Source organism: Eleutherodactylus coqui, chromosome 1 (genome assembly GCF_035609145.1).
Source record: "Eleutherodactylus coqui strain aEleCoq1 chromosome 1, aEleCoq1.hap1, whole genome shotgun sequence".
In the NCBI taxonomy this organism is placed as follows: domain Eukaryota; kingdom Metazoa; phylum Chordata; class Amphibia; order Anura; family Eleutherodactylidae; genus Eleutherodactylus; species Eleutherodactylus coqui.
Genome location: NC_089837.1, coordinates 70225871 through 70239454, shown reverse-complemented (window position 1 = coordinate 70239454; position 13584 = coordinate 70225871). Strand labels below are relative to the sequence as shown.

The 13584-nt window shown below is 43.4% G+C and overlaps 1 protein-coding gene across 1 annotated transcript in view; it reads right to left on the bottom strand.

Annotated features, from left to right (window-relative positions):
- Positions 1-13584, bottom strand: part of NBAS (NBAS subunit of NRZ tethering complex) — a 616392-nt gene that overhangs the window by 401440 nt on the left and 201368 nt on the right. The window contains exons 26-28 of the mRNA XM_066597064.1: positions 13186-13319; positions 11191-11253; positions 4768-4890 (exon numbers count right to left, since the gene is read on the bottom strand). Coding sequence (XP_066453161.1) covers positions 4768-4890; positions 11191-11253; positions 13186-13319 — 320 coding nt within the window. The remainder of the gene's footprint in view (positions 1-4767; positions 4891-11190; positions 11254-13185; positions 13320-13584) is intronic.

Here is a 13584-nt window from a genome sequence, read left to right as displayed (position 1 = left end):
TGTGTGATATGTGGAGAAATAGGAGTGCCAGATGGAGAGAGAGATAGGACATATACTCAACAGTCACTTTAATAGAAACCCCCATCTAGCAGTGTGTTGGACTTCCTTTGACCTTCAGAACCGCAGCAATTCTGCAGGAATATCGGCCCTTGTGGACAGGCAGCTTTTTGTAGTTGTCAGAAATCAGATGGAGGTTCTGACATGTTCTGACCAGCTGACAGGAAGGGGTCATCCATTCATGCTGCTTGTGCCAAATGCTGACCTCCCATCAGCACGCGGCAACAGAAATCTGGATTCATCTGACAGGAGGTGTTTTTCTATTGCTCAGTGATCCAATTTCTGATCTCTTCTGCTCACTGAAGTCTGACCTTTCTGTTTCTCTTATACAGGAATGGTGCTGGAACTGGCGGCCTGCTGTTCTAGCACATAGACTAGTTGTGCGTTCTAACACATAAGTTGGAGCACCAGCATTGTCTCTGGCTGCAGTTTGCTTGACTGTGCACCATCTCAGAATAATTCTTGACACCCTCTGCTGACCCCTGTTCCCGGCAAGTTGTTCATACCTACAGGATACCCTTTTGTGAGATTTTTTTTTCCTTCTCGATCACATGATTCTCAGTATACTCAAAGCCCCACACGGTTGGCAGTGTATGACTTCCTGGCCCCGGCTAGTCTAGCACCGACGACCAGGCCTCATTGGAAGTCACTCAGATTTCTGGATTTTCCTACTCTAATACAGATTCACACCGCAGGACCCTTTACACGGGATGACCTGTTGAGCGCAGCTACCCGGCAGCTGGTAATTCCTGTGCATTTACGCAGGAACAATCAACACTCAGTGAAAGGAGGTGGAATGGGCAGCGGATCGTTTTGGCCAACCCGCCTCCATTCACAGTAAACAGGCAGTTGTTCATAGATGAACGACTGCCTGTTTACACGGGCGGATCATGGTTCAATTTTTATGTATGCGTAAATGAAACAAACTTTTTTTTTCTTTTTTTTTTTTTCGAATAATCGTTGGTCATTTAGTTGGGGCATACATTTAAACCGAATGACAATCATTCAGATTCTCGACCGTGTTAAAGGGCCCAAAAACTTGGATCACTTTTATACCGCACTCCGGGCTAATCGGTCTAATTTCCATAAAAGGAAGTTCCAATTGTGAAAGGGCCGATGTCTCTATAGACAGTATTTAAAGCATCTGTGTACAATAGGTCTGTGTGCATTAAGGAAACAACACTTAAAAGGAGTAGAAGGAGGTTAGAAAAACCCAGCCGCTTTCTTCCAGCAACAGAACAATGTTTGACGTTGTGGCTCAGCACTAGAGATGAGCGAGCATACTCACTAAGGACAATTACTCGAGCGAGCATTGTCCTTAGCAAGTACCTGCCCACTCGGAAGAAAAGATTCGGGTGCCGGCGGGGGGAGAGCGGGGAGGAACGGGGGGGGAGAGATCTCTCTCTCCCTCCCGCTCCCCCCCCACTCACTCCCGCAACTCACCTCTCACCCGCGCCGGCACCCTAATCTTTTCTTCCGAGCAGGCAGGTACTCGCTAAGGACAATACTTGCTCGAGTAACTGTCCTTAGCGAGTATGTGCGCTCATCTCCCCGTGCCGCACAGACTTGTTTGTAAATCCAAAAGTACATTGCTCATGAAATCAAGCAGCACTGCCATTACAACATGCAAGGCAAAGGTGCAGAAATAAACAAGATTGCACGTCGTGTGCTTTCTTCCTACTGAAATGGAGATATTGTGAAGCAAGAGGAGATGCATTTTAATGGACGCCATTTAGGTTACCCTGAAAAGGCTGGCACTGACGGACTGGCGATAAACCGCACAAATAAATTCCATTTTCACTTGCAGTCTATGATTTGGGAAAACAGTGTTTGGTGGATTTGATCCTTTCAGGGTTCAGTAGTTCTTCTGTTTCCCACTCCCTGTTGTTAATGGTTTATGAGCCGAGTGTTCAGCAATGGGTGTAAATAAAACGGCTTCATTTCAACAGGCGCCGTGTATAAGTGTGCCAGACAAAAGGTGCCAGCTGGCAAGATTAACATGAAATGGCAAAAAACTAACACAAAGAACTAGTGTGCCAGACGCAGAAGATGAAGGGTCGGTCAGGATAGAGCAGCTCTAGAATACAGTATAACTCCCATCACACCAACAACATATTACCGCCGCTGCACCATCTCTGGCAGGACAACGGTAGAAGTGCGGGACGGCCGGGAAAAACCCAAACAGAAAGAGTTGTATCCATCGCCATCGGCTCGCTGCTGCAGTCCTGCCAGCTACGGTTCTGTTCACACTGCACCATGACTGCTCCGTCGGGTCCAGTTTCCAAAAGATCTCATTGACTTATAATCCATCCGATTTTCAGTCAAGGTTGTAGTATTTTTACTGGCAAGAACGACATTAACCCCTTAAGAACCAGGGTGCTTTAGTTCTCAAGGACCAGACATGTTTTAGGGAGTTTACCCATCTGGTGGTTTTACAGACCGCTTTTTTTTTTTTTGCTGTATTTTTCTTTTTTTTTTTTATCTGTGACTTATGGAACTATTTTTTGCATAGTTTTTTTGTTTTTTAGTTGTATTAGGGGCAAAAATGTAAAATGTATATATCTACCGGTATTTTTTTTTTTTATTTAGAGTTTATTTTCAAAATGTGTGTATATATATATATATATATATATATATATATATATATATATATATATATATATATATATATATATATATATATATATATATATATATAAAATTTGTTCGGTCTCGGATTACAGGGTACACAAGGCGAGGGTTTTGGTTGGAGTTTTATATATATATATATATATATATATATATATATATATATATATATATTTATTTTTTTTTATTTTATTTTATTTTATTTTATTTTTTTTTGTTATTTATTACTTCTTCAACTATTTTATTTGTCATGTCCCTCATGACGTCGCCCAAGACCTCTGTTTTTTGTTGTTTCTTTTATTATTTCACACATTTCTACGGTAACCGGAGCCTCCATAGGAGCCCTAATTATAGGGGAAGATATCCTGACAGTAGTCACTAACAGGGCGTGGAAATCAGCGCATTCACAGCAGAATGGTGAGAAATGTTCTTCTGGTCCCATGGACAACATGTAAAAAGTGGAATTCTGGGCATGTATTCCCTTGCGGTATTGATGACCCATCAGCAGGAAGTCCATTAGAAGGCTTCGCTCTCAATGAAAATCAACGGGTGTTATACCTTCTATTGCTCTTCCAGCCCCGCTGCATCAAGTGTGGAGGCTGAAATCAGACGATTGGCAAGAAACCCAAGTCATATACCGCCTGCCGATCAACTGTTGATGACCTATCCTGTATGTACTTGTGGTTGGTTACCATTTGGGTTAATATATGATATTTTTGGGGGGACATCTGCACCTCCTACACTAGTTTCAGCTTTATCTACTCCTTCATAATGGTGGTGACAACCATCTGCTCCCTGATTCTATACTTAGTTATATCATAGTGCGCTTTAGTTAGCCTCTCCGTGAATATTTACGCATCGGATAGGTGGAGTATATTACCACTGACGGTAGCGCTATTGACGTTACCATAGAGCTTGATCTGGTGTGTCCCGGCGCCGATCTAAAACACACGCCGGCTTTTGTTTGAATCATGCCGGGGTATCTGTTAGTGTTACTGTAGTAACCATTCTGCCATGGCCGTGCGATACCCTGGATTCGCACATGCGCAGTAGCCGATCCTTGGGATTCGCTGTACTGACACCGCGGAGCTTGAGGAATCCTGTGCATGTGCTCTACTCCTACCAGGACGCTATCGGATGGCGGCCCAACAATGGAAGGTAGAAACATGTCATTTGAATGAACGTTATTCATTCTACATAATTGGCTACAGATGGTTTCTAACATATTTTGATTCTACAAACACAGGTGAAGGTTATTGGTCTGTAAATAAGGTGCAGCCGGTACTATGTGGTGATTGGTGTGTCACTACTTACAGGTTACTATTTATGATGTCTGTTTGGGGATGTCCATATGCTTGAAAAAGGCCATTTTTGGCCGAAAACGTCGCTTCTTTTAGAGATGAAATGAATGAAAGTTCTTTTTTTTAATTCACCATTGATGCTGCCACTACTTTATCTATTTTCTATTCTTGGGATAGGTCATCAATACTACAAGGGAATTAATGCTTAGAGGACCCCTTTAAAGGGGTTGTCCAGGGTTAGAAAAACATGGCTGCATTTCTTCCAAAGACAGTGCCACCCTTGTCCATGGTTGTATCTGGTATTGTAGCTCAGCTCCCATTCAGCTCAGCTGCAATACCACACACAACCCTACGGACTAGGGTGGGTGCTTTGTTTGGAAGAAAGCAGCCATGTTTTTCTAACTCTGGACAACTCCTTTAAATAACAAAGAAAACAAGAATTATAGCACATAGTATCCCTTCTTGTTCACCTCCAAATGAGAAGTGTCTTTAAAAAAAAACAAACAACAGGTCAGCTCTCGGAGTATGTATATTTCAGTACTGCAGATACTTAGATCATCTCTTCTTAGGACTCTGCATTTGGCAGATCCTCTGGTATTCCTCCTGGAGATGCATGAATAAATTAAATAAGTGTCACCATTCCACTTACCAGGCCACTGTCATCCTCCATTACCAAAAGCAATAGTAACACCCAGTTGTCAATTTTGCCAATGTCAATTATGCTCAGAGCAAAAGTTATTTTGCAATTAAATGAAACCAAGCGAAGCATAAAGATCCTTACTTGCGACCAGTGTGCCGAGTAAGTCGTACAATCAGCTTGCGAGCTTCTTCTAAACTTGTCTGTGTTTCCTTCACAAACGAAATGGGTTTCTGTAGGCCATGCTTCTCCAGGATCTCTGAAACACTGTTGAGACAAACATGATGTAATGACTGCTAACGGACCGTGTCCGGCATCGAAACATGAAAACCACAAATGCATGTGATTTTGTATGTGTTTTGTAAGATATACGTGTGTTTTATGCTAAATACCGATATATCATGAAGGTATTAGTGTCAGGAAGAGATCATAACATGCATTATTCTAGACAAATTCTAGAAGGATCGTAGATTGGAAAAATGCCCCTCAATCTGAATGTACGTATCATTGCGAAAAGTTGGGCAAACAACGTATATCTTATGTCTACAAGCCATATTAAAAGGTCATTCCAATTCAGACATCTGTGGGACATTTATGATAGCCCCATATATGGACAGTAAGCGTCCCCGGATTCCTAATGAGCAAGCCAAGGCAGCCATATTTAGGAGCAGGCATGCTCAACTGTTTAGATACCTCCTATATACCCAATGGAGAGCCATACGCATGAAAGACCAACTATCTACTAGATCTATAATGTCTTACCAATTAGACTCCTATCCCTTTCACTGTGACATTAACTATTTCTTTGCACAATATACACTAATCTTCACCATTTTCATGAAGATAAAACGTCAGCTATGTTTTTTTTTGCAGTCTATGAAGCAATTGCTGAAAATTTAATGCATATTCCAGGCATTTAATATTGATCAGCGGCGGTCCGTCGGTGGGGCCGACCGTCAGCATCAGTGTCAGAGCAAGAAGTGTAATAGACTGCCCTACTCCCACTGAAATTATTGGGAACAATGCCTTTTATTACACTTCCGGCTGCTGATTATGGTCAGAGCTCGAAGTGTAGTAGAAGGTATTGCTAGCATTGATTTCAATGGGAGTGAAGTCGTCTATTACACTTCCGACCCTCAACAGCAATGCAGACACCTGGCTCCACTAACGGACCTACGACGATCAACTATTGATAGCCTATCCTGAGGATAGTAAATGCCCGGAATACCCCATTAAATTTGATATACAGAGTTCAAATGCAAAGCAAAAACTAAGGGGGATGGGGAAAAAACACTAACTGAAAGAAGTACTACAGCATATGCAATACAAATAACTACAATTCTTAAATGTTGCTGTAACTTGTCTTTGGAACTGATCTCCCAAAGTCATCTTGTCACCGGGGACAACTGAACACAAAGCAACTCCTTCAAGGTCAAGAGGAGCCGACAATAGGATACAGATCGTAATCTCCAGCAAGTCTCCGAGTGTCATTGTTATTCAGGCGTGCGTTTAACCACTGAGCTAATCCATCTATCAGCTGTAACTAGATAATGAAGTTGTACATTTAATAAAGGGACTTAATTTCCACCACCTGCACTAACCATATGGAAACAACCAGAAGACAAGCAAAATAAAGTTATAAACAAAAACAGATTATACAGGAAATGATCGTGAACCATTTCTCTTGTCTACCGGGAGGAAGGAAAACACAACGCGGCTCATCTCATCCCATGAACTAAATTGTAAAATATAGGAGGAGATCATTGTGAGGCCCTATGATAAGCTGAGCTGCTATTTCCACCACTTTAGTTTAATTTCTTAATCTCATGTGATCCCAATAATGCTAAGTAGGCTTCATTATAGGGTACATAGGGGGTTGGTCAAGGCTGGCATCCTTTAATAGACCCTGGTAAGAAGAAAGATGGAGGGTGGAAGGAATAATGCTTCAATAATGCACCAATAAAAGTAAAAAAGGTTGATGATGGCACTGATGCCGGGGCTTCACGAATATGATACAGCCTAAAAATCCTCAAAATCCTATGCCTGAGGAGATGGCCATAGGTATTAGATGGGGGGTGCTGTCAGAAACATGTCCGCTTAGCAATATTGCATGTGCATTTTGACAGAAAAAGGGGAGGGGAATGAGGAATGAAAGAAAGGAATTAAAGGGAGTAGAAGAAAAGGTTACATAGTAACATAGTATGTAAAACTGAAAAAAGACACACCTCCACCAAGGTTAGTCTATTATCTGTCAATGTTGATCCAGAGGAAGGGGGAAAAAAAAGATCATAAAAAGGTGGAAGCTAATTTTCCTCATCTCAAGGAACTCAAATTATGGCAGTAAGAATGGCTCCCTATATCAACAAGCCTTCTAAAATAAGCTAGCGACCATAACGTGTAATGTTATCACGCTCAAGAAAGGCATCCAGGCTCCTCTTGTATTTTTTTATCGAGTTTGCCATCACCACGTCCTCAGGCAGAGAGTTCCACTGTCTCACTGCTCTTACAGTAAACAAACCCCTTCTATGTTGGTGATGAAACCTTCTTCCCTCTAGACGTAGAGGTGCGCCCGCTTGTTACAGTCACAGTCCTGGGTATAAATAGATGATACAGGAGATCTCTGTATTGTCCCCTGATATATTTATGCATAGTTATTAGGTGCCCCTCAGCCGTCTTTATTCTAAACTAAATAACCCCAATTTTGATAACCTCTCTGGGTATTGTAGTCTACCCATTTTGTTAATTAATTTAGTTGCCTGCCTTTGTACCCGCTCAAGCTCTGATATGTCCTTCTTAAGTACTGCTGCCCCAAACTGTCCCCTAATGGTGGTCTGACCAGTGACTTGTACAGAGGAAGAACAATATTCTCATCATGCGCCCCTAGACCTCTTTTGACGCACCCCAGGATCCTATTTGCCTTGGCAGCAGCCTCACAGGTCAAGTGGCACGGAGAAAAGAAATTGGGGAGAGAGAGGGGGTGGGGGGGGAGAGACTAGCAAGCGAGGAAGGAAAAGTTAGGCAGTGAGGAGGAAAGGGTAGAGAGGAAGGGAAGAGATGTCACTCTGGAGGAATGACAATTAGCATGCTTAATTATGACATCCAACAGACATCACAATTCCAATTAATGACTGGCTGAAAAAAAAAAATATCCAGCACAAAAGATCAAAATTAGATCAGATTAAAGAGTACCTGCGCTTTTCAGAAACTTCTGACATTTCAGAGAGACATGTCAAAAGTATTGATGAGTAGGGGACCCACTGCTGAGGCGCCCACTGATCGGTAGAAGGAGAGGGGCTGAAGCGTTCACATCAACACTGTGCCCCTTTGGCTATCTTCGCTGCTCTTCGGCTCTTCCCAGCAGCTGAAGAGGACTTCATAAAGGTCTATAGAAAGTTCTATAGCAGCGAAGACAAACGGGGCACAGCAGCGGGACCCCCGCCGATCAAAACTTTTGACATATCTCTCTAACATGTCAAAAGTTTCCAATAAGTGCGGTTACTCCTTAAGTGTTGTGTCTGACCGTTTCCAGATGGAGGAGAACCATCTAGTGGCCTTGGGCAGTTTAGGAGGCAGGTTCGCATCGGATGGGTTCTACGGGATTGTGATTTGGTTCAAATCCTAATAGACCAAAAACTTTCCTTGGCAGACAGAAAAACAAATATTTACTGAAAACATCTGAAATTCATGAGGGGAAAAAGGAAGATGAGAATGAATCACTGAATAACTAGACAGGATTGTCATAGAGGAGCATCAAACGCTGAGCAGCCTCTCTGGTGGAAACCTGGAACAGCAGCTAGTAGTTATATTGTTTATTACCCAGCTTTCCCAAAAAAGAAATCTATTTAAGAAATGATTGAGGAGACCTTTTTTACAATTTGACAGATGAGTGTTCCAGAAAATGTTTTTCTGGTATCTAACAAGGCCGGCGTCTGCTGCACACAACACCCCCGTATTGTCATATAATAAGAGGCATGAAGGATGTGCTGGATTTCCTGGCCCCGTGCTGTTTACTCTCCTATCAGACATCTATTAGCATCAGACATAGGCTTCCTCGGGCCTCGCCACCGACTTTATGAAAAGAGCATATTTATGATTTGGTTCTTGGCTGAGAGAGTTTATCACTAAATCAAAAAAAAAACAAGTCATATCCAAAGATATTTCTTTTGCAAAAACCAAGTCAGCGGCAATAATGAACAGGGTTGTGATGCCCATTGCTTGATAATTTATGGCTTTGCTTGACTTTTATGAAAAAAACCAAGTTATTACAAAACTTCTTACAGCTTGCTTCCCTTAAAGCTGGGTCTAAAACTCTTCAACGACATTAAAAAGGGTCATGCAGTAAAAAGAAAACAGATGTAAATGTAATAAAACTATATACTGCTCCTGCAGTCCCCCACCGGTCCCGGTTTACCAGCATGCAGCAGTGACGGTTAATACTGCTGGTGACTGCTGGCATCATGGCCCCCATTAGAAAGCCATGATGCCAGTAGTATGGGCATGTGACTGCCACAGTGGCTGCATGCTAGCAGCATGTAAGCAACTGGGTGGATCGCAGTAGAGAGAGTGGCGGACCCCCAGGGCAGAGGACATGTGACTAGTGGTTTAGGTTTTGTTTTATCATATTTCCAGATGTTTCTATTTATTTGAATGGGCAGTCCTTTAAGAAGCTGGTAGGTTGGGTTGGAACCTCCGTTCGAAGGTACTGTTGCAGAGCCAGTACAAAATACCAGAAGAAAAAGCATTGCATGCAGCACTTTTTCTTTCGGTTGAATGGCATGTACAGGACTTTTACTATAGATGACCCATCCACAGGAAAGATGGCAAATACTTGATTGGTGGGGGTCCACCTCGCTCGGGAATCCCACCGATCAACTGTTTGCCGGGCCTGCTGTCATTGCAGACAGCTCTGGAAGCAGATAGGGCTGTTAACATTGCATCAGTCCAGGTTGGTACTACAGGCTCTGCTCCCATTGTCAGGTGCGCCTGCAGTACCAACCAGCGCTGCTGCAATACGGACAGTGCCATCTGCTTCCAGTGTTGGCTGCACTTACGTTGGTCCAGCAAACAGCTGATTGGCAGGCTTCCTGGGAATTCAATGGCACGTCACCGACGTCATCATGCACATCCGCCGAGCCGAAGAAAGAAGATCCGGCCGCGACGAGAGAAGATGACGCCGCAGCGAAGGAAGTATCCGGAGCATGTGAGAGGTAAGTTAATTCTGATTTATTCCTATTTTCAGCGCTCATGTCCGCGGGGCAGGAGGGACCCGCTGCAGATTCTACATGGAGAATCCGGAGCGGGCCTGTTTTTTCCCGTGGACATGAGGCCTAAAGGTTTATTCCCAAAATCGACTTATCACCTACCCATAAAATAGGTGCTGAGACCGATCTGAGATCGCAGGTCCTATGTCATTGAAGCTCCTGCAGTGGAGTGGAGACTGAATGGAGCAACACCATGCATACTTGACCACCACCCCATTCAATCTCTTGCTGTGAACCCGCAGCAACGTGAAGGAGGGGGTTACATAGAACCTGCTTTCTCGGGATCATTGGGGGTCTCTCCTATCCTATGGATAAAAGTCATTTTTATGGATAGATGAAATAATTCAATTTTGGGAATAACTCTTAAATCTGTATAGCCATCTTAAAGGGAACTTGGCAGCATCTTTAGCGTCACTAAACCACCAGCATGGCATTGTGCAGCTAGGGCTTTCCCTTTGTAAAAAATGGGCTGGAGAAATATGGCTATTTCAACACTAGCTCTAAAAAGAAGCTATATCTAGTGAATCCTCACTGTGTATATGAAGCCAAGAACAGTATACACCGCATCATGTACAGGTCTGACAAATGCTGGGAGGGGTTAAGCAGGACAGAAAGCATTGTCTAGGAGCTGAAGAGGAGACCAATGTCAAGTGGAAAGCCACCAGTAGAGTCTGATGCCCCAGAGCTGTGAACACCATTGTCTGTGCTTCTCTATAGATACTGAGGCACAAACAATAAGATACAGTACGGTGTAAAGGTTTTAGGCAGGTGTGGAAACATGTTCTGAAAGTAAGAATGTTTTCAAAATTAGAAGGTGTTTGATTGACTCCAAATCATTAAGAACTATCTTCAGTGTAAAGAAGAACACGAAGTCCTGGAAGTGCTGAGAGCCCTTGATTTCATCATCATCCAGTCTGTCTGGGATAACATGACGAGACGAAAGAGCAAGCGTACATCTGCAGAAGATCTGTGGTTAGTTGCCCAGGATGTCTGACCGCGAATTCGGCAGCGATAATCCGTCCGTGGGCATTCGGTCTTACATTTCTCTTTTGTTCATTCACTTTACATCTTACTATTTGCCAAATAGACTATCAACGCTTACTTTGCAACATTCTTACTTTACAACATTTGTTCCTCACCTGCCTAAAACTTTTGTGCAGTTCTGTATTTTATGTAAAAACCGTATGATGTCCACTATTTTACATTCTGAAATAGATTATAAAGAAATGCGATCCGTTTCCTTCCGTCTCTGTGTATAAGGCTGCAGAGTATCCAGGAGGGAAGGAGCGGGTGAAATGTGCGTTACCTGAGGATTTGCTCGAGCTGATCCACCTTGTCGTGTAGAGATTTAGTTATGTCTGTCTCCGCGCTAAGAAGAAGAGGGAAAGAGACACCGAAAATCAGATAGCTGGCTGTAATTTCCTGCAGTTATTAATACGGCATTACCGAGTGACACAAACAATAAGCAAGTCTCTGTTCCACGCCATGCGCTCTTATGTCTAGGGAGATTTGCGCTGTCTCGTATTCCCGAGATACTTTACTGTGATGGGAGAAGGAAGAAGATTTATGAACTGGACAGAAAAAGAAACAAAAATAAGACAGAACGACTTGTGGGAAGTGAAATGCAATAAATTCTGCATTTACTGGTGGGGATCCCATCCTGCTGACAGCTTCTCTTGTAGACTGGAAAGCCAACCTAGATATCTCAGGGAAGGATATCGGTGGGTGCCTTACAGCATGAAGCCAGATGGACTTTATGCTCAAGAAAGAGACCACTCTTTAATCCCTTTCTCTGATCAGCACTGAGCGGGTGTAAAAGCACTAGAGATGAGCGAGCATACTCGCTAAGGCAAACTACTCGAGCGAGTAGTGCCTTATTCGAGTACCTGCCCGCTCGTCTCTAAAGATTCGGGTGCTGGCGGGGGAGAGTGGGGAGGAACGGAGAGGAGATCTCTCTCTCACTCTCTCCCCCCCCAGCTCCCCACTGCTCACCACCGCAACTCACCTGTCACCCGCGCCAGCAGCCGAATCTTTAGAGACGAGCGAGCAGGTACTCGACTAAGGCATTACTCGCTCGAGTAGTTTGCCTCATCGAGTATGCTCGCTCATCTCTAAAAAGCACTAAAGGGTATTATGCCACTAGTTTTGAAGAGCCAAAGCGGACCCCAAAACTTGTCATATTTTCACGAGTCAACATAGGAAGAAAGGGGGAATATCTGTCACTAAGATACTGAATACAACCTTAGTGTGGTCTTAATCTGCCCGTGGTAACAAGCACCATATCGCTCCTGTCACATCGTTATAATGAAGGAGATCACAGCTCATCCTTTTAAGCCTGGTGTGATATGGGCGAACCTGATTACGCATGAGGGAGGCCCGCAGCGGATTCCAACTGTGAGACTGCATACCTGAATTTTCTGTATTGCATGACCATGGCAGCTCTAAGCGATGACGTGGGTACCCGCAGTCCATACACAATGCTGTGTATGGGCTGTGGGTTTGACGGCCTTCATTGACTTCAATAAAGGCTGTCTGCGTGGAAACCGCGGCAAGATAGAGCATGCCTCAATTTTTGGTCGCTCGTGGAATACACAGTTCGTATCCGCGAGTGTGAGCGAAAAAGCAAATTTGCAGGGAGCAATCTCAGCATCAAGATAGTGTCTTATAGGTATCAGACAAGAGGCTACAGTGCATGGAAGTGACTGCAGCATGCAATCCGGTGAGGGATGCATGGATGGAAAGTGTTTGCCGTAGTGGCCTTATAAGTTAGTTACACAAGTAAGTGATAGCCAGTATGGTGACGAATGGGCATTACTACGATTGTTCATCCCCATGCAGATAGCCTTCATCGGCAGTACATCCCCCATTTATACAGATGTGCTACCAAAGAGTTAGTACTTTTGTACCTGCATAAAAGATTAAACCATTTGCTCGTTTGACGACTGATCGCCAGCATACTCAGACAAGCCCAAGACTGTTCATGCAAACATTAGTACTCAATCATCAGTTTGTATAAAATGGCCTTCAGTCATTACAAGGCTGCTGAGTCGATTAAGTGGTGGTGGTGTCATGTTTGACAAGTTAAGAGACCTTAGATGGTTGTTGAGTGTCATTGAATCATTTTAATCCCATGTCTCTACACGTAAAGGATGCATTATGGGATGCTGACCTGAAATATGGGTGTGAGTAGCCCAAGACCCAGTCCCTTTGCTGATATCCATTCGAGAGATACCATAGAATAGAACAGGGTTTCCAAATACAAAAAGACTAGCTTCATTGTGCAAAGATACATTTCCCTTACCCATAGCCCCTCTGTGGTAAGCATTCCAGGATGTCATAGCAGAAGGAAAGCTGGTCATCGCGCTCACAAGTGTAGATGGATTCCAGAGCAATTATCATCAACTGGTCCTGATCTGGGATGAGTTTTTGTTTGCACTAAATCAAGAAAAAAAAAAATCAAAAAACAATATAGATTTAACATCAGAAATAACATAGTAACATAGTATATAAGGCTGAAAAAAGATATATGTCCATCCAGTCCAGCATATTACCGACACCCCCCCCCACCCCTAATGTTGATCCAGAGGAAGGCAAAACACCGCAATGAGGTAGAATCCAATTTACTGCATTTAAAGGGGTTGTCCCGCGCCGAAACGGTTTTTTTTTTTTTTTTAAACCCCCCCCCCCCGTTCGGCGCGAG